The sequence below is a fragment of the Mus musculus genome, chromosome 11 (genome assembly GCF_000001635.26).
Source record: "Mus musculus strain C57BL/6J chromosome 11, GRCm38.p6 C57BL/6J".
In the NCBI taxonomy this organism is placed as follows: Eukaryota; Metazoa; Chordata; class Mammalia; order Rodentia; family Muridae; genus Mus; species Mus musculus.
In genome coordinates, this window is record NC_000077.6 from 67,794,887 (window position 1) to 67,816,485 (window position 21,599).

General features: G+C 46.5%; 1 protein-coding gene across 1 annotated transcript; it reads left to right on the plus strand.

Moving 5' to 3' along the window:
• Positions 1-3,384: 3,384 nt before the first annotated feature.
• On the plus strand, positions 3,385-21,116 carry Dhrs7c (dehydrogenase/reductase (SDR family) member 7C). Its single transcript, NM_001013013.2, has 7 exons — positions 3,385-3,517; positions 3,734-3,893; positions 14,897-15,009; positions 16,569-16,779; positions 17,779-17,871; positions 20,108-20,263; positions 20,859-21,116. The coding sequence occupies exons 2-7, from the start codon at positions 3,740-3,742 to the stop codon at positions 21,065-21,067; spliced, it is 936 nt and encodes a 311-aa protein (NP_001013031.2). The 5' UTR covers positions 3,385-3,517; positions 3,734-3,739; the 3' UTR covers positions 21,068-21,116.
• The last annotated feature ends 483 nt before the right edge of the window (positions 21,117-21,599 follow it).

Consider the following 21,599-nt stretch of genomic DNA (forward strand, 5'->3'; position numbering starts at 1 on the left):
GTGCAGGGGTTAGGGGGTCTGGAAGGATGGTGCCAAGAGAGCGAGTACTATGTCTGATTCAGTGATGAACTGTGTGTGCCAAAGCTTCTTGGTCGGCAGTTTGGAGCTGGGTGTGACTTCTGCTTGGGAAAAAGGAGAAAGTGGGTAATATCAGTCCCAAATTAGATGGTACTTCTCCCACCCCAGGCTTTTCAGGATGGTTCCAAGCATCCATGTATCTAAACTGATGTATCCTTGATGCTCCGATTGGAACATGCTATGATTTCAGAGCTTGTGCGTAGCTCAGAGGTAGATGGCTCATCAAGCATGCTCAAGACCCTAGGCTCCACACCAGCACAGCAAAAATAACATTTAAAAAATTAGAAACCTACAATTTCAAAGACAGATGAACTATCTGTCTTCTTCCTCAAGAAGGGCAGCGAAGCAAATCCTTGAAGGAGTCCTCACTGAAGAGTGCATAGTGGTTAGGAAACTCCTCGTCTGCCCTCGGGTGATTAAGTTAAAGAAAGGAAGCCCTCCTGACAAGCAGTGGACTGACATTGTCACTAGTACAACTAAAGGTGTCCTGGGAACACCAGCTATGGCTGCATATAGCTCCACACCAGGACACCCGTGTTCTTGTCCTTCCTAACAGGGCCATGAGCCGATGTGGAAGGGGCCTAGTATATTTCAGTTACTTGATTAAGGACTTGCAGGCTGTACTGGGACCATCTTTCAAGATTGTAACCATTTCCCTCCAAATATTAAGCTATTCGGAAGATGGGTTTCAAAGCCTAAGGTCTAGGGAGTGTGGGTGAGTCGGGAAGCACCAGGCCGTGCCAGTGCATTGCAGAACTACTGACAGTACGTCCACTGCAGAGCCGAACATGCAAGGTGCCCTTGACCTGAGAGACTCCTTTCAGTCACTGCTAAAAGCACAGTCACTTCTCAGGCCCTGGCTTCACTTGGCCAAGCAGCAATTTCCAACACAGATAATCAGCTGTTTGAAGAAAAAAAAATATTCAGCAAATTAACTAAATTAACCTTAGCAGGGTTTATTTGACCGAAGAATGATTCATGAATTGGGCAAGACTCATAACTCAGCAGTTCCAGCCACTCGAGCAGCAGGCTGCGACCGGAGACCCTGGAAGGCACATAGAGAAAGCACTGGGTCCGCTCCAGTGAGTAAATTGGGCCTTTGGGGGCATGGGCTAGTCAGTTGTCTGCAATCGGCTAGGTTGTTTGTGACTGGGTAAAACTTGGTTATTTGCCTCTAAAACAGAATAACCCGTAACCTCCTAAATTCAATCCCAGTTTGCTACCAAGGAACACATAGCACACAGCAGCCTCAGGTCTGTGGCTTGCTGATTTTTTAATTCAGCAGTCTCCCCAAGACAGCCTTCATACGCTCCCAAAACACTTACGCTCCTTGGTCTCTGCCAGAACACTGGCCACTCCTCTGATTCATCCTCCAGTCCCCACCCTTTAAACATCCAAGTCCCCAAGAGCTCAGCCTGGAGATATATGTATGTTCCTTCAAAGGTCTAGCTCAGATCGCATGGCTGTCCTACCTACCTGTGATAGCTCCCAAATAGATATCCTTGCCTAAACCTTCCCAGATATGTTCCAGACTGACAGACCCAACTGTGCTCTCAACCCCTTGTCTTAGACTCTGTTTGAGGACCTTCCTAACCCCAGCTGTCACCCATCCCTCATCACATCTCCATTGCAGTGCAATGCCTTTTCGTTGTCTCATAAGAAACATACAAAGCATACCTGCCCCAGGGTGCCTGCCCATGCCCACTCTCAGAAGAACAAACTGGAAACATGAGATGGGCACACAGGATAAATACCAATGGGTTCCTATTGTCTACGGCGGTGTAGATGGATCCCACAAATGTGATGCTGAGCAGGAGTGTCAACTCTGCAGTTCTATTTAAATAGAGTCTAGAAAGGAAAAGACACACAGAGACACAGAGACACAGAGACAAACTAATACACTCATTTAAAGATTGTAAAGTAGTTGCAGCTCGGAAGGAGACACAACAGAGCGATGTTTATACGATGCTTGTTGGTGTGGGTGCTGGTCACACGAATGTGATCAGTTTGTCATGGCGGGCGTCATCAGCGCTATGCATTCCTAATGCAGACACTAAATGCCAGTGCAGCGAGCGATGAGGTCTGTAATACTCCCGGATGTTCCTGGTTTCTAAGAAATGCAGTTTCTGCTGCTCTCCTCCTCCACCCACCACCTACCCAATCCTTACTCCCACCCCAGCCTCACTTTCTGGACAGCTCTATTTTCTTTACAGTATAAATGTCGTGTGGCTGGAGAAAATGGTTCAGCACATAAGAGTTCTTGCTGCTCTTATAGAGGACCCAAGTTTGGTTCCCGGCGTCTGGGTCAGATAACTCACAACCACCTGTGACCACAACCCCAGCTCTAGGGGATCTAACACACTACACAGGCACCCACAAATGTGGTATATACTCACATAAGCACCCACATATATAAATAAATAATAAGTACATAACAAACAGGATGCTGGACACACGTGCTGGGGTTGTGATAGTTTTAGTCATATTGAGTTCCTCATATAATTAAATTATTTAACATCTTGAATTATTTAATTACAAAAGAGAGCAATAGTTACCTCCTTGACTCTCAGAATCTATGCCAGGTTCAAGATAGGCAAGATCTTCTTTGGTGCCCCGACATATCTACAAAATAAAACTATCATCCCCATTTTAGAGACAAGAAACATATAACTCACAAAAGCAAGAAGCATGCTCGAAACCAGTGGTTCTCAACCTGTGGGTTGTAACCCCTCTGGGAGACAAATGACTCTTTCACAGGGGTGGCCTAAGACCATGGGAAGCCATAGATAGTTACCTGATGATTCATAACAGTAGCAAAATTAAAGTTATGAAGTAGCAATGAAAATAATTTAATGGTTGGAGGGGTCACTACACTGTGAGGGGCTGTATTAAAGGGCCGCAGTATTAGGAAGGTTGAGAACCACTGCTCTAAACAGTTCTCTTTAATGCCATGGCTGGTTTTTTGTAGCTTCCATCCCTCAGACCAGCTTTCCTTGCTTCTCTTCCACATCCCCACTCAGGAAGGGAAAGCCAGATGGCTCAGTGACCACCTAGGACCGAACCACCTGCAGGGACCCCTCACAGGAAAGAAAGGCACAGGCATTTGTGCGGACAATCCCAGGAGTTCCTGGCATCGACTCCCGGCCCAAGCCGGAGAGGAAACTCTAATAGTCCCACCAGCCAGCAGAGCTTTAAAAGTCCTGGCAAGAACCCTGAAATCAGACCCGGCCAGCATGTGTCCCTGGATATCAGAATAGACACTATATTTACCCTGAAAAGCCCTTTAGTACAACTGAGAGCTATAAATAACCATTAGAGCCCAAGCGAGTGGCCTTAACACATGGATTTTCCTTCCAAAAATGCAGACCCATTTTAATTAAATTTGTAATTACCCTTAGGGGAGAGCAGGACCCCTGGACTCCTTCAGTGTGAAGACGTGGTGAGTAATTTCTATTTGTTGAGCATTTGGGGACTCGCATGCTCCTTGCCACTCAGCTGGGAAGGACCTCCCCGGAGCCTGCAGAACCCAACTCCCTGGAGGAGAGACTCTGAGCTTGGAGGGAATGGATGCTGTTGGCTTAAACCTCCCCCTGCCCTGGGGGTTGCAACCAGGGTCTCTGCAAAGCCAATCCTTTGTCATCCCGCTGTCCTGCAGAGCAAGATGGGGCTCATGGCTGTCCTGATGCTACCCCTGCTGCTGCTGGGAATCAGCGGCCTCCTCTTCATTTACCAGGAGGCATCCAGGCTGTGGTCGAAGTCTGCCGTGCAGAACAAAGTGGTGGTCATCACAGATGCCATCTCAGGACTGGGAAAGGGTAAGCTGGCTTTCCCGGGGAACCTGTAACCATCTCTGCCCTCAGGGGACCTGGAGGCAGGATGGGATGGGGCATATCCGTTGGTAGAGAGGAGTCAACTTCTGTTTAGGAGTCTGAAGCTTTCTTGCCAGGTGAACGGCAGGGTTAGAATGGCAGGGGTTGCCAACTCACAGTTTGATGTTAGAAAATATTGGGTTTGACTGCTTAGGAATTTCCAGAAATTTTGAAATGCTAAGCCCTTAGTTGATGCTGTGTACTGTATATGAGACCAGAGTAGGATGCTGGATTCCAGTTCTGGTTCCAATGCTTAACTAGCAGGTGTCTTCAGCTATAGGAGTTGACTGTCCCAGGGGATAGATGGAGGATGACGGCAGCCTCCACTTTGGAATGCAGTTGTGAGCAACAAAGAAATCTGCACAAGGGTGGGAGTCGGAGTAGCAGTGGCCACCATTCTCATGTTGTTAGAGATGGTCAGGTTGAACACGATTTTTTTTCAGAGTTCACCCAGCTCATCTCCATGTGTCACACTCTCCATCACACTCAGTCACTGCTTCCCACCATCTCACCTACTAGTCTTGAAAGCATTTTCATTCACAATCTCTAAGTTAGACAGTCTTCCGGGCCCTTCCTGTTGCATCTGTGACTGGGCTGCCCTTTGGGTTTAGCGGGATTTTGTTATTCCTAACAACGGCACCTTAACCCTATTATATAAATTCATGACACTTTCTGCTCTAGGTTTTGTTACTTAATCCAGCATAGACCACACCCAGCCACTAGTCACTCAATTGACACTCGGGTGTCAATAGGTCCACACGGGTTCTAGAGTCTTGGAGGTGGGAGCACTTCCTCCCGTGGCTTGGCCATTGGAAGAGCCTTTATGCCCTGTCTCTGCGGTTTCTCCCTGAGACTGCTGCTTCTTCTCTTGGAAGTCATCAGAGCGAGCTTGTCTTCCAGCTGACAGGCGGGGTGAGGTCTCAGTGAGTGTCTGCTTTGGGTCAGCCTTGGCAGGTGAAGACATTAAGCATAGTGGGTGTGTCCTCTGAAGTTATTTCCTAAGAGACTATCCTGACTTGTTAGGGTTGGCTTTAAAGAGATGAACAGATTCACAAACCCAAAACTTAGCCTTCTCGAGGGCCAGCCAGGACGCTCTAGTTTGCCCATCAGACCAGTCGCAAGACCACAGTGCTGTTGGAAAAGAGATGAGAGCAGCCCACCGGAAGCTGTTTATTCATAGGACAGACTTTCTACAAGTTGTTTGTCTAGATGCAGGCCTGGTCCCTGGAGCCTTCCCTGACACCTTATCTGTTCTGTCCCTTCAGGTGCCCCCCCCCCCCGTGCCGAGACCTGCCTTCTCACAACCTAAGGCTGGTGTCCTTCACCCTGATACCCCACACCCACCTCAATGTTTCTCTTCTAGTAAACACTCAAAAGGTTTCTTTAATTTTGTTCTGAATCTGTAAGGACCCCTCACAGACTCATGCTTTGAATGCTATTTTGGAAGCTGTGGGGTCTCTAGAGTTATGTCACAGTGTTTCTCAATCTGTGGGTCACAGCCTCCCCAGAGACCATTGCAAAACACAGATATTTACATCATGATTTGTAACAGCAGGAAAATTACAGTTATGAAGTAGCAACAAAAATAATTTTGTGGTTGGGGTAGTCACCACAACAGAGAACTGTAATAAAGGGTGGTAGCATTAAGAAGTTTGAGAACCACTGGTCTAGAGGAAGGGCCTAACTGGCAGAAGAAGGTCATGAGGTACAAGTGTGTAGAGGTTATAGCTTCTAGACTCCCCTCCCCCACACTTGACCCCACCTTCCCCATAGCTTCTTGTCCTCTCCCACTTCCATCACCACAGACCCAGCTGTTGTCCTGTGCCTTCCTGGTCCAAATGGATCCTCCCAAAGCTGGACCAAACCATAAATTGCTCCTGACAGGATTTGTTCACAATAATGATAAACTCACCAGTGTGTTTAAGGACCAGCCTTTGGAAGCCATTTAATCAGGGAAAGCACCCAGTTAAGTATGTTTGTGAATATTGCTTTAATTGATTGTCACTTTGGTTCCAATTTGGTCAGGAACTCTGCACGATTCAGTTCACTGGCTGTGGTCTGTTATGCTGTCTGTTCCTCGGGATGGGAGGCAGAGGTTGGGGGGGAGAGGGAAAGAATGTGCCCATTGCTGTGGTTGGGTAGATGGTCTTACAAATATTAGCTGCACCTTGTCATTGAAGATGCTGTTCGGATCCTCTGTCCTTGTAATGTACTGTTACTACATGGAACCTCTATTCTCTCTTTGGTAAGAGCCCCGTGTATTTATTTCAAAAATCTCATTTATTACTTTTTTAAGATCATCGGGTTATAGTCACATGGAAGTCAGGACCCCAGGAAATGCACCACGGGGTGTCCGCAGAAGAACGAAGCCTGAACTGTCAAGGTTCTGATCACTGTTGTCTTTTATTGCCACTCCCTGACAGCGTGTACCTCCCACCTTCCCCAGCCCTGTCCCCAGAAATGCAAAGCAGAAAGGAATAAAGTCCAAGTCTTTATAAGTAACATGAGAAGCTGGGTGTGTGTGACTTTAAATAAATGCCTGCTTTCTGTGTGGTGCTGATGACAGCAATCCCAGGCACCAGCTGCTCCGCTTCAGCTTCAAGACGAGAAAAAAGTAAGGGGCACAGAATGGTTCCACGTAGCCCATATTGTGCCCAGGTACCCTAGAGCCCGAATTAACCCTGCTGGTAGAACTAAAGTGGTGGTTCTCAACCTGTGGGTCCAGACCTCTTGGCTCAGATATTTACATTATGATTCACACAGTAGCCAAATTACAGTTATGAAGTAGCAATGAAAATAATCTTATGGTTGGGGGGATCACCACAGCATGAGGAACTATATTAAAGGGTCTCAGCATTAGGGAGGTTGAGAACCACTGCACGTTCCATGTCCAGACATCTAGCCCTAGCTCCAAACCATCACCAGTCAATCAAGTCAAGTGCTGTGTTACCTTGTACCCACTGGGTCTGCAACAGAAGTAACCATCAAAATACCTGGCCTTCAGGGAGAGCTGACTGGATACTATCGCTGCCTGTGTTCCCACAGCTCCTAAGACTCTTTAACACTGCTGAAACAGGACCATACGCAAGAGCATCTCAGAGCCCCCACAGCAGCCTTCCACAACAGGACCTCTGGAATCAGAAATCACTTCACACTCCTTGGCATCTTAGAACTGAGGAAATCCGTAAGGACGTGCCCAAGTTGTGTTTATTAGTTGAGAAAGGCACAGCCAGGGCTGAAATGCTTGACAGGAGGTAAATGTTGAGCTGAACTGATAACAAAACTAAAACTGGATGTGGTCACCAGTAACTATCGGGAGGAGGCAGGAGGATCAGGAACTCAAGGTCACCCTCGGCTACATAGAGGGCTTTTTTGAGACCAGCCTGGGCTACCTGAGATATTGTGTCCAACCAACCAACCAATCAATCAATCAATCAATCAATGGATAGAAATGTGGATACGCTGCCACAAAAGACCCAGCCGGTTGGATTTGGTTTCTTGTGACAGAGAGGACAAGGGAGAAGAGCTAAGTTCAGATCATCACCTAGGAGAAAGTGGAGACAAGGAATGAAGGTACTCTAGTGGCTTCCCCCATTTCTTCACTGCAAACCTCTGGCCCATGGGGTGCTGCCACACTCGTTGCTGGTGACGGTCGCCCTCAGCTATCCCTCTCATGAACACCCGAAGAAACACACCTAGAGATGTGCCTCAGTCTCCTAGATGATTCCAAATCTAGTCAAACTGACAAGAAGATTAACCATCGACCCCATGATCTCAGCACTCAGGAGACTAAAGCAGGAGGATCACTCAGTTGGGAGTCAACCTAGGCTAAGCAGCAAGACTCGGACAAAAACAAAATGAGAATAAAAATAAGAATTTCAAAGTGGGCCTGTTGACCTAGATCTGTAAGCCCAGCTACTCTGGAGGCTGATGCAGGAGGGCTGCAAGTTCAAGATCAGCCTGGACAAGTTGTGAGACCTTGTGGATATGTCCCACTATTAGAGAGTGGATGAGCCGAGAAGGGGCAGTGAGGCCCAGCCTGTTCCCCTCTCAGCAGTGCGGATTGGCCAAATGCAGCCTCGTGTGGAGAATGACATCCCCAGACCTGGACATCAGACTTCTTGAGTCACATCTTCATTCCTCCCACCCCACAGCAGAGATGGGAATGTGGGAAACTCTTCAAACCCTTTGAACCCCCTTGCGATGATGTGAAAAATGTAGCCATCATGGCTGCCTCACCCCCTCCAGCCAGTCACAGCCACAGCTGGGCCCTCTCCCTCCAAACCAGGTGACAAAAATTCCACAATTGTCAAGACCGTAATTATGAAAAATGAGTGAATTTTTAAGTAATAAAACATAAAACACACATACAACTGCTTCACTGAGAAGCATCCTGTGCGGATGTTTGGCTTCGTTTCCTCTCTGCTCCTTGGTGAGGTTGACCGCTCAGTCACTGCTGTGGAAGGGGACCAAGAGTACAGTGGAACAGTTCAGTCCTGTTCAATTCAGTCCAGAGGGGAAACTGAGGGAGGGGAGAAAAGGCCAGGCTGTCTTCAGACTTTCTGATTAGAGACGTTATACACAATCCTTCGGTTGTGGCAAGTCCCCAATAGGCCTGATTCATAACCAATATGCCCGTTTTCTTTGTTTTTTTTTTTCCATACCCCCATTCTCCTTGGCCTGAGCTTTCAATCATGTCTGACCTTTCTAGGGAAAAGCAAGCAGAAAGGGAGACATAGAACAGAACAAGAGACATGCTTACCTGAGGGACACATTATAAGATGGCTCTAGACTACATGAGCGGGGCACATGACTGGTGGTATAGTTCAGTGAGAATGTATTTGCTTAGCACATAGGTCTCGGGCTTCAACCCCAGCACTGGGGCAAGGTAGGCATCTGGGTGTTTTCTTTCTATTATGGCACCTTTATGTCCCTCAGAGGCTTCCGTTGAAGCCTCCAGCTGCACATCTGGAAAGTGGAGCATGTAGACTTCTCCCATGGTGTTACTTCCCTTGAGCCCTGCTTTGGTGGTTGGCAATACCATAGAGACCCTTCTGGTCTGGGTTCCCACAGGCAGTGAACTCTTAGCAAGCCACTCAAAGGACTTGTAGCTGCCTTTTCTCCTGGAGATGATGGGAGGAAGCCTATCCCAACCCTGGCCCGTGAGCAAAAGCTCGTACTGACCTCTCCTGAGAAACCCGCATCCCAAGCCCCCCTCTTCCTTCCCTCCTCCTCCTCCTCCCTCTTTACCTCATCCTTTTTAATCTATTGTGTCTTATTTTAGGACAAAAGGAATGACTTCATAAAGCAGTTATTTCCTTTGGAAACATGCATCTTGGACTAGCAACTAACTCTGAGATTTTATATCTATTTTATCTTAGTGCCTCTGAAATTACCAACTTAATGCCCTAGTAACAGTGTATACACGCAGTGCTCCCTTGCTTTAAAATCAAACATACATATTCAAATTGTAGCTTTGATTCAGCTACAATTTTAAAACAAGATTTATTTATGTGTATTCATGAGGGAGGGGTGTGCCTGCACGTGAGTACAGATATCCAAGGAGGCCAGAATAGGGTATCAGATTCCCCTAAGGCTGGAGGTTCAGGCACTTATAAGTGCCCCCAAAGTGGGTGCTTGGAACTGAAGCTCAAGTCCACTGTAAGAGCAGTAAGTACCACTGAGCCTCTCTCCAGCCCCTGACAAGCTGTTTCTAAAACTCTTATGTTTTAAACATACTTTAATATGAATTTCATACCAACAGATTCATTTTTGTGAAATCAGGTTTTTTTATTGGATATTTTATTTATTTACATTTCAAATGTTATCCCCTTTCTTGGTTTCCCCTCCACAAACTCCCTAACCCATCCTCCTCCCCCTGCTTTTATAAGGGTGCTCCCCCACCCACCCATGCACTTCCTCCTCACCCTCCCTAGCATTCCCCTACACTGAGGCATTGAGCCTTCACAGGACCAAGGGCCTCCCCTCCCATTGATGCCAGATAAGGCCATCCTCTACTATATATGCAGCTGGAGCCATGGGTCCCTCCATGTGTACTCTTTGGTTGGTGGTTTAGTCCCTGGGAGCTCAGGGGGGGAGGGTCTGTTTTAACGGCTTGTAACTTAACCAACCTCCTATTATATGGGACATTTGCAAATATTTCCAGGATCTTACTGTTGGCCATGGCACTGGGATAAGCAATCCTACAGCTGTGTCTACACAGACATTCTTAATGATTGCTTTAGGAGAAATATCCGTAAATAAAGTTGCTAAATCAAAGCCCTTCTCAGGATACAGTCAACATTTTCTCCCCCAAACCTTTAGCAATTCATGCAGATACTAGAGTGAATGTGAGCTAAGCCACTGCTCACACCTTGCTAAGACTAAGACCAGTTTTGTCCTTTGTCATCTGATGGATCAAACTTAGTGTGTGGCTTAAGTTGCATCTCTTTATCATGTCATGGGTATTGACTCTTAATCTTCTGTTCGTAAATTGCATTTTTTCCAGTTGGTCCTTCTTATTTGTAAAGTCTTTTGCATATTGAATAAATTAGCTCTTTGCTGACATATAAATTATAAGTACTTTTTATGTCTTTTATGTAAAAAAAAAGAATTAAAAATCAATAAATTAGTTCTGATACAATTTGTTTCTTTGGGACATGGTCTAAAGATCTCCCCCAATAAGAGACCAGATTCACCTCTCTAGCTCTTTTGTGGTTCCCTTTTTACATCTATCAACTTAGTATATTATAAAATAATGCAACTAGCTTTTTCCCTCCCAAGTAGGCATTCAAATACTATTTTTTAAAGATTCATTTTATTTTAGTTATGTGTATGTGGGGGGTGGGGGGGGGGGTATGTGCAAGTGAGTGCAATGCCTGTGGAGGCCAGCAGAGGGCATGAGATCCTCTGGAGCTAGACTTAGAGGTGAGCTGGCTGACACAGGTATTGAGAACTCAGGTCCTCTGCAAGAGTGGTGTCTTCTTCTAACTAAGCCATCTCACCAACCGAGCCCTGCTCTCAAATATTTTTTAAGTAACATATTCTTTTCTCACCTATTTAATAAATGAACTTGATCATACAGGAAGTGAATTCTCATCATTTTTATCGATAGTTCTTACTTATGCTGGAACTATTAACATTTTGCTTTAGCTTTGGCAGTTTTATATTTTATTTTAGTAACTGACATTTTTCAAGATAGTTGTCTTAGATAGGGCTTTTATTGTTATGAAGAGACACCACGACCAAGGCAACTCTTATAAAGGCAGACATTTAATTGGGGCTGGCTTACAGTTTCAGAGGTTCAGTTCATTATCATCATAGCAGGAAGCATGCAGCATGCAGGCCAACATGGTACTGGACAAGGAGATGAGAGTTCTGCATCTTGATTCAAAGGCAACCAGGAGAGACTGGCTTCCAGGGAGCTAGGAGGAGGTCTCAAAATGCATCCCCACAGTGACACACTTCCTCCAAATAGGCCACACCTCCTAATAGTGCCACTTCAGATCCCCATAATAGTCTTCACTTTTCTTCACATTTCTGATTAAAGTGTGTGAGTCATTCCGCATAGACTTTAGAATCACTCTGTCACTTTCTAAGACCTACTGGGGTCTTCGCTTCCTGCATCAAATTGACACAGAGAATAAGTAATATCTTTTAAATGTTCTGTCACTAACATTCATCCCAGATGTCTCCTTTTCTCTTCTATTTTTATCCTTAATTTTTAATGCTGTATATGGGGAGGTGCACACATGAGTGTAGGTGTCCCGGGCAGTCTGGAGGAGGGAGTCAGATCCCCCGTGGCTGGAATTTCAGGTGGTGGAAAGCCGCCTGACATGGGTGATGGAAATCACACTTGGGTTCAAACACAGGTCCTTTGCAAGAGCAGTTATGTGCCCTTGACTACTGAGCCATCTCTTCAGCCCCAACTTCCTTTCTTAATAAAACACCTAAACTGAGAGGAAACCATCTCTCCCTGAAGACCTGACAATTCTTGGTGACATTGGTATGCAGTAGGCTCTTGGTTCAGATTTCCCTCAGTGAGGAGCTACTGTTTCCTCCTTCCCACTCCCTCGGTTATTCTCAGAGCACCTGTCTTAAGCTCATTTTTTTTTTGCAGTGCTGGGATCAACCTCTGGTCTTCCCACATAGTAACTAGGCAAGTGCTCTGCCACTGAGCCACCCTCCTGGCCAGTGCACCTGTTTTTGTTCCCATTGAGATCCAAGGACAGTGCAATCTCCCTTTCTTCCCCAGCAACCCTTTGACCTTTGTGCCTGCTTGTCCTTGCATCATCCGGCATCCCGGTTCTCTCCAGTATCACAAAGCCCCTGTTCATGATGCCCACGTAGAAAACCCCAGGATCTGTCCTGTCCAGCTGACCTCCTCCTCTCTGCCTGAATCAAACTTCTAAGTCTACAGGAGCAAATTCCCACAAGGTCACACAAGGTCACTGAGAGCTGCTGTGCTTAAGGTAGAAGAGCTCAAAAGAAGTTAATAAAGTGATTTGCGATGATATTCTGCTGTACTCGTAGACCAGTGCCTGGCCCAGTTGTCAGCAGAGAGGCGTCACCCAGCAACTGATGGGAGCAGATGCAGACACCCGCAGCCAAACACTAGGCAGCTCCCGGGAACCCTGCAAAAGAAGAGGGGGAAGGATTGTAAGAGCCAGAGGGGTGAAGGACACCGTGAGAACGTGGCCCACAGAGTCAACTAAACAGTGCACATAGGGTTCACAGAGACTGAAGCAATAAACACAGTCCTTGAATGGGTCTTGACTAGGTCTTCTGCATATACCTGATGGTTGTATAACTTGGTGTTGTTGTGGGACTCTTAACAGTGGGAGTGGGAGTGGAGGGTGTCTCTGACTCATTTGCCAGCACCTGGGACCCTTCTCCTCCTACTTGGTTGCCTCCTTTCAGCCTTGATATGAAGGGTGTGCCTGGTCTTACTGCAACTTGTTGAGCCATGTTTGACTGATATTCCCGGGAAGCCTGTTCTTTTCTTTTCTTTTCTTTTTTTTTCTTTTTTTTTTCTTTTTTTTTAAAGGTAATTGGAGAAGTGGATATGGGAGAAAGAGGAGGTAGGAGGAGAGACTGAAAGGAGTGGAGGGAGGGGAAACTGTTGGCAGGATGTAATATATAAGAGAATAATTTAAATAACAATACACAGCCTCTGGTGAACACCCATTTTACTGGGCTGTCCTTTTAAGTGTCTGCAATCAACTGAGGTCCACAACTTCCTGGTACAAAGTGAGACAAAACTAGATATTACGCTCGAGTGAGTGCTTTCAGAGCCTCTGTCAGAGATAGTGCTTGGTGCACTCCTCTATGTTCATCCATCCTTCCGGTACTGTGAATGTTGGCTGCTAAGTCTCTGAGACTTATCCTGTGCCAGTGAATGCCACCTTATGGAGAAGTGCTGCCATCTAGGCACTTCCCTGAGCGGACAATGCATGCAGCTGATGGCTGATGGTGTGCAAAGGCTGCTCCTCTCACACAGGTGAGAAAGCTCTGCCATGGTTTGGACTCCATTCCAGCCACTGCTTTAGAAGACCCAGCCTAGGCAAGACCCTCCCCTGGATGACCAGAATAAGGATTAGCGGAGCAAATGCATAGATGTCTCTCTCAATCATCCCTAGAACAAATAAACTGTCTGAACATAGGAGGTTTTACTGCTGTAAAGTATCAAGCTATTTTTACATGTGAATGTCCTGTATCTACCCGGTGTTGCCCTAGAGACAGCTCAGGAGATAAAGGTGCTTGCCACCAAGTCTGGTGACTTAAGTTCAGTCCCTGAGATCTGTGTGGTGGAAGGAGATAACAGACTCCCTCGAGTTGTCCTCTGACCTCCACATATGTACCTTGGCATGCACATGACAATGCATACAAACTTGTATACAAAATAAATGAAAATAAATGTTTTTAAAAATTAAGGAAAGGCCTATATCAAATTAATCAAGAATTAGTTCAGAGTGGAGCATAAAACAACATCACCTATTTTTTTCTTTTTGTTTATTTTTGCAATTGTAACTTCATTACATTTCTCCCTCTCCTCATTCCAAACTCTCCCATATGTCCCTCCCACTCTCTTTTGAATTCATGGTCTCTTCTTTCATTAACTGTTATTGTAAACATATGTGTATTTTGTATATTCATGAATATGAATATAAATATAAACCTTTTGAGACTGGAGAGATGGCTTGGCAGTTAAGAGAACTGACTACTCTTCCAGAGGTCCTGAGTTCAATTCCCAGCAACATGGTGGCTCACAACCATCTGTAATGGGATCCGATGCCTTCTTCTCATGTGTCTGAAGACAGCTCTGGTGTAGTTATTTTATATATATAGGAAAGTCACCTGAGGAAAGTCACCTGTCCTGCTCCTAGCTTGACTTAGTTGCCTGCAGTTCTTCGTGTAGAAGGGTCTTGTAAGCAAAGACCCTTGACTAGAGTCTCTATCCACAGAGGAATATGGAGGTCTGGGTGGTACTTGGTCTGAACTAACATGGTAGCTCTTACCAATACCTATAGGTTGAGGTGTTCCTAAGACTGTGGTCTCAAAGGCTAGTGACAGAGTCATCTTCCCATTCCATAAGAAATTTTCATCATCAGAACTACCCAGCAAAGCAGAGACTTGTTGCTCTCTGCTGCAAGCTTCCCTCCACAGAAGCCACCAAGCTGAGGCTAGAAACGCAGCACAGCACACAACCAAACCATCCTAGCCTAGGCTACAGCTCAGTGCTGGAGCACTCGAGTAACACAAGCAAGGTAGGGGTTCTATCCTCAGCACCCCTAAAACATCTAGCCTGAGGAGGGGATCAAATGAAATGACTCCTCTAGGAGGAGAGGCTCATGGTGATAGATGTGACATCAGGAGTCCCTAAGACAGGAACTCCTTTCTACAGCTCCATTCACAAGGTAAACCCTGCCTCCCTTCTCTCTCCTCCACAGAGTGTGCTCGGGTGTTCCATGCAGGTGGGGCAAGGCTGGTGCTGTGTGGAAAGAACTGGGAGGGACTGGAGAGCCTCTATGCCACCTTGACCAGTGTGGCTGACCCCAGCAAGGTAAGACTCTCTCCAGACAGCCTGAGGAACCTCTGGATACCCTGATCCTCGTCATTGTTAGGGACAGTTACAGGGAAATGTGACAGTGGCTTTGGAGAAATCAGAGGTGACGGTGATGGCACAGACCCTGACAGAGGCCTGTTTGCCCAGCAAAAGGCTTGTTTTGATCACTTGTCAGGGTGAAGCTTGGGCACTGATCCCCCACGTCTGTGTTAGCCAGACTTATAAATAACACAGATAGTGGTGTCCCAGAAGTGGGTTGAGACTACAAGTAGAGGTGACATTAAGACAAACAAACGCCGGGCGTGGTGGCGCATGCCTTTAATCCCAGCGCTCGGGAGGCAGAAGCAGGCGGATTTCTGACTTTGAGGCCAGCCTGGTCTACAAAGTGAGTTCCAGGTCAGCCAGGGCTATGCAGAGAAACCCTGTCTTGGAAAACAAAACAAAACAAAACAAAACAAAACAAAACAAAACAAAACAAAACAAAGATAAAGACAAAGACAAGGAAAAAGACAAACAAACAACACAAGGCATAATTGCAAGGAAGAAGTCAAGGAAGCCCCTCGTAAGCTATCCAGGTTAGAGGAGTTGCCTTCAGCGCTCTTTGGGATTTAAATTGGAAAGAAAAGAAATTCCTTGCTCCTGAGATTGAAGTTGGTGTTTGCAAACAGCTCAAAAGAATTCAGAGTCAACCCTGGCACATGAGGAGACAGATTAACCACAAACACACAGAATACTACATGGAGCCTTTCTTGGGATGTTATTAGGTTTGGGGTAAAAACCAAGTTGTGTGGGAAATGCTGGCTTCCAGTCCAGCTTGTCTCAGTTTCTTTACTGCTGGACTGTTCAGAGCCTTTGATATGCTAGTATGTATTTCCCCCAAAGAACTTAAAAATCGATGACTATTTCCCAAACATATGTGACCCTCAGTGGGAACCTTCTCTTCGAGGGTGTATATCAGAACTAGCATTTGCCACAAGTTGCCTTGACTCCAGGATACTACCAAGCCCTGCCCCCATCCTTACTTCTAAACCAGTAACACCTTGAGGACAGCACGTGTCCAGAGCTGAGTACAGCTCCCAGTACATAATTGATGCTTCAGAAGCGCTCTATGGAATACACGATTTTGATCCAAAACAAAGGATGCCTGCCAACGGCCGTGCTGGATTTTCTTGTTGCCTTATTATAAAACAAATTGGTAAGCAATTTCCAAAAGAAACCAGTAGTACTCAGAGTTATGATGCCAGTACTAGAATCAGTTCGTAGTCTCCAAAGAGTCACCTAGTTGTCAAGAATGGTCTTATCGGCTGAGGAGTCCTGGCTGCAAGTTCAAACAACTGTATATTCACCCTTAATTGCTGGCCTGGTCTCCAAACCAAGATTCTCCAGCCATCTCCTTCAACTCAGAGTTGTTTTACATCTTCCCGGTTGTCTTGGTTTGTTTTTCTACTTATTCGATGACTTTGAATTCTCAGCAGGGTAGCTGTTTGATTGAGGTCCCCCAACATCGCCAAGGATGTAATCCCAAACATGTCTTGACTCTCTCCTTGCTCCAACAGACATTCACCCCCAAGCTGGTCCTCCTGGATCTCTCAGACATTAGCTGTGTTCAAGATGTGGCCAAAGAGGTCCTGGACTGCTACGGCTGTGTGGACATCCTCATCAACAATGCCAGCGTGAAAGTGAAGGGGCCTGCCCACAAGATTTCCCTGGAGCTTGACAAAAAGATCATGGATGCCAACTACTTCGGACCCATCACTTTAACCAAAGGTCCTGTGAGTTTCATTTTTCCTCCGGGTCTGTGAACCACTAGATTCTATGGGAAGACCTGTGGTGCCACCACGTGGCCATCTGGTTCTGGACAGACCCAAGAAAGCTCTTAATTCGAGTACTGAAAGCTTTCAGGTCCCCACTGTAAATGTTGGTCACAAAAGGAAGTGTCTTACTGCTATATTCTCACTTTATTATGAAACTCTGCTCTTCACCCACACTCCACCCAATACTTTTCTCTTTGTACCCAGTCCACAGCTCCCTGGTCAATCTGTCTCTCTGGACCACTGGCTTCAGCTTTTGCCTGTGCTTTACTACATAAGCCTTCGAGCTGTTCTTCTGTAAGCATGATAATCAGCCAAAGGTTCTGTCTTCAGAAATGAAGAAGACGGGGCTGGGAGACAGATAAAGTGCTGGTCCTCTGAAAGCAAGAGGACCAGATTCCCAGCACCACGTAAAAGCTGAGTACGGTGACACATGACTGTAAGCTCAGCTCTAAGGCAGATCAGAGGATCCCAGGAGCTTGTTGGCTAGCCAGTCTAGTGGAAATGGCAAGATTCAGGTTCAATGATGGATCAGACCCTGACTCAAACAATAAAAAGAGTCAATGACACCTGAAGTCAACCTCTGGCCTCCATCGTGAGTGCACAAGTAAACACACACAGGTACACACACACATACACAGAGAGAGAGAGAGAGAGAGAGAGAGAGAGAGAGAGAAAGAGAAAGAGAGAGAGAGAGCTTACCTACTATCAAATTCTGTATCACTTATCAAGTGGCTTATTTTAAACTACCCAGCAATGTGCCAGCCAATTGGTCTCTCTTGGAAACACTGGATCAAATGACTTCCTGGGACCACCTCTGTCTCTGTCCCTTGCAGTCTAATAGGTGATGACGACAAGGTAGCAGAACCATGGGTAACAGTGGGGGTGGGGTGGGGATCTGCCTCTATGGCCTGCCAATCTCAGATTTCTCTCTGGGACTCTTTGTATTTTCCAGTTCTGCTTCCCAACATGATCTCCAGGAGAACAGGCCAGATTGTGTTAGTGAACAACATCCAAGCGAAGTTTGGAATCCCGTTCCGCACAGCTTGTAAGTCGCTAAGACAAAAAAAGAAAAAAAAAGTGTCCTTGCTGTATGTTTTGTGTCAGGCAAGCACTGTTAAGTCTAGACTATGCCAGGGACCACATGAAGTAAATGGTGTCTCATCCAACGAAGAGATGGGTTTGGTGGGGGTTCTTTCATGTCTCAGTTCCCTGGGAGACTTGGAGATATAATAGACAAAATTCTTTTCTCCCAAAGTACACTGCCACAGGTGGAAAGACATGTGTAGCATCAATGTAATATTGTAGGTGACATGATAGTCACACTCTTACATACATGTATAGCCCTAGCTCAAATACTTCTTCTTCTATGAAGTGGTTCCCAAAGATCAGAACTGGGGACAAGAAGGACACACATCACAAAACAGGAGGAAAAGGAACTTTCTCTAAGGAAAAGGGAGAAAAGAAAAGGAGAAGAACCCAGGGGTGGAGCTTTGTGTAATAGCAATGTCATAGCCAAAGAGGTTTATCCAAGACACACTTATCGCCACCAAGAATCCCAGGAATTGGGAAGCCCCAAAAGGGGGATGCGTGTGGAGGACACTGTAAGGGTGTATTCCCAGAATCTGTTGGGTGTCACTGTGGAACCAGTCCCACCTTTTTAATATCCCTTTTGTGTTTATTTTTCCTGGGAGAGATGAACAAATAGCTACTCACTCCGATAAAGAGCCAAGGATAGACACAAGAAATAGTTCTGCCCAAGTCTAGCTTGACGAACCAAAGCGTTTCATTGGCGCTGGAGACAGGAGACAGAGGATGAGCTACCTTATAGGAACATGGATAACTCACAAGTGGTTACAGCACTGCAGACAATGTCTTCGTCAGACAGAGGTGGGCCTTTTGAACACCTCCCCGTTGCAGACCATTACTGGCTCTTGTAGATGTTTGTTATTTGTAGCGCAGTATTGTAGCATACATCCACATTTCTTTCAATTGATGGCAAATTCTGCATCGCTTGAATGTACCACGTTATTTATCTATCCATCTATTGACAGCTATCTAGCGATTCCACTTTGGAATTATGAGTAATGTTTCTATGAACATGCATGAATCCTTTCTGTGAGAACATGGCTTCATTTCTCCCAGGTGCAAACCTAGAAGAGGGATTATATTTTAATGTTTAAGAAACTCCTGGGCTACTTCCAAAACAGACACACCATTTACATTCCCACCAGCATGCCATAAGGGTTCTAATCTCTCCTCTACTCAACAATACTTGTGATGGTCCATCTAGATTTCAGCCCTCTTAGTAGTGTGAAGAAATGCCCTTGCTTTAAACTTCCCTCTGTTCATGAAAGTAGAATTGGGTGTTCCCTGAGCTCTGAGGGTGGTCCTACTATGAGCTCTGAGGGTGGTCCTACTGCAAGCTCTGATGGTGATCCTACTGTGTAAGCTCTAAGAGTGGTCCTACTGTGTGAGCTCTAAGGGTGGTCCTACATGTGTGAGCTCTGAGGGTGATCTTACTATGTGAGCCCTGAGGGTGGTCTGACTGTGTGAGCCCTGAAAGTTGTCCTACTGTGAGATCTGAGGGTGATCCTACTGTGAGCTCTGAGGGTGTTTCTACTGAGGCATAGGAGATGGAAGGCCAGGATCTTACTGAGGCAAAGGAGATAGGAGGCCAAAATCCTACAGAGGCATAGGAGACAGGAGGCCGGGATTCTAGTTGATGCTTTTTCTCCTTTGGCTGTGGAACCTAATGTCATCACATGAACTCTCAGCTTCTCCTTTCCTCTTCATAGAGTGGACACAATGGCTCCTTTGTCTTTTCTCTCAGTATATAATGGTCTCTCAGCATGCAAGCACAGTGGTTCTAGCCCCCAGCCATCCCCCTCAGCGCGCTATTTGCTTCCTGCATGCATCCATCATCTCTGGATTGTGAAAACTCTCTAACACAGCTATGGAGAAGCTGCTAGAGTGTCCTGTCTAGGGAACGAGGATAAGAAGAAAGTCTGTGTGTGTTTAGTAGACATACAATTATTTTTCAGAGTATTTTAGTCCATGGTTGAGGAACCTATGCCTCTTGAGGGAGACAGCAAGTCACACAACAGGGGCAGAGATCCAGTGAGATAGTGGATGAATAAGATGCAACAGCCTAACCCAGGGAGTTTGCTGGTCCCTTTCAGCTCTGAGCTGAGAGGAAGATGCAAGTCTTGTCTACAGTACTGTCTCGGGGAAGCAGGGTGGCATCCTTCCTGTACACATCTCTGGCCGGTCTTTTTTTCCAGATGCAGCTTCTAAGCATGCCGTCATGGGCTTCTTTGACTGCCTCCGAGCCGAGGTTGAGGAATACGATGTTGTGGTCAGCACCGTGAGCCCAACTTTCATCCGCTCCTACCGTGCTTCCCCTGAGCAAAGAAACTGGGAGACATCCATTTGTAAATGTAAGAGTTCAGAGGAGAACCCCGAGTCTGGGGCTGAAGAAACGAAATCTTTAGGTCTGTAGTACCATGTAGACAGCACCCCAAAGAGGCAGCTCTAAATGGAGGCTAAGCTTCTCCAGCCAGGACAGCATGTATCTCAGCTCAGAGACAAGCCCTTCATGGAGCTGGCCCCATTTCCCCTTTAGAAAACCGAGAAGAAGGTTATAGCCCACAGAGAAGGCTAATTATTCTAGAGTACTCTAATGAACGAGGCTGCTCCTTACCCAAAGCTTGAGGTCTGCATTAAGACACCAAAATAACTGGGCTGGAGGACAGAGCAAGGAATGCCAGCGGGTCTGGGCAAGCGCAGCTTCGCCAGCACAAATGACAGGCCTTCCTTTGCTTCCTTGTTGCCCTACCCTGTCCCCATCCCTGTCACTGTGAAGGTACCGAGGAGTAAAGGAGGCAGCAGACCAAGCAGCAACAGTTGCGGGGTGAAGTGTCACCCCCAGGGTTGAGACCAGAGGTTGGCAGACTGTTGGTTCACCTAATGCTAAATATGCATGCAAGCGTCTTTGTAGTCAGGGGATTTGAACGTCATGGCCTGTGTTTCCAGTCTTCTGCAGGAAGCTAGCCTATGGCGTGCACCCGGTGGAGGTGGCTGAGGAAGTGATGCGCACAGTACGGAGGAAGAAGCAAGAGGTGTTCATGGCCAACCCGGTCCCCAAGGCTGCCGTGTTCATCCGCACCTTCTTCCCTGAGTTCTTCTTCGCTGTGGTGGCCTGTGGGGTGAAGGAGAAGCTCAATGTCCCAGAAGAGGGTTAACCTCGTGGCCAAAGGGGTCACTCAAGGGGAATAAAGGCTTTCCTAGAGAGTGCTGGCTCGTCTGTCCTCTCCCTCCAGTGAGATCCCTTTTAAGTCATAGGCCCTAACCTGCTAGATCTCCTGCTCTGAACCTCCCACTGAGGGTGGAGGACCCACCCCAGAGTTGAGGGGTGAGGGTGGGGAGGGAGTGTGAAGCGTGCTTCCAGAATCTTCTCTGCATTGTTGGATGACAAGTGATCAAGTGTGCAGAAGCCATAATACATCAAGCCCTCACATTATCTAAGCATGCCACGGCCTCTGGTCTGCCCAGAAAACCACCCCATTGCTTACAGAGGGATAGGCCAAGTCAGCCTCCAACAGCCAGAGGGCACTGGGCAAACTTTAGGGCTGCATTTCTCAGTCTAACTTCCTATAAGATGGAAATAACCTTTGAACTGTACCAGCCAATAGAGCAGGCACCAGTCATGTGTTAGAAATTGAATTTTATGGGGGTGGGTGGGTAAGGGGGACTTTTGGTATAGCATTGGAAATG

Excerpts from the sequence above, each read along its gene's own strand:
- Dhrs7c (NM_001013013.2), top strand. The coding sequence starts at position 3,740 with ATGGGGCTCATGGCTGTCCTGATGCTACCCCTGCTGCTGCTGGGAATC. Across the intron at positions 17,872-20,107 it reads AATCCCGTTCCGCACAGCTT|ATGCAGCTTCTAAGCATGCC; the intron begins GTAAGTCGCTAA and ends CTTTTTTTCCAG. Across the intron at positions 20,264-20,858 it reads GGAGACATCCATTTGTAAAT|TCTTCTGCAGGAAGCTAGCC; the intron begins GTAAGAGTTCAG and ends CTGTGTTTCCAG.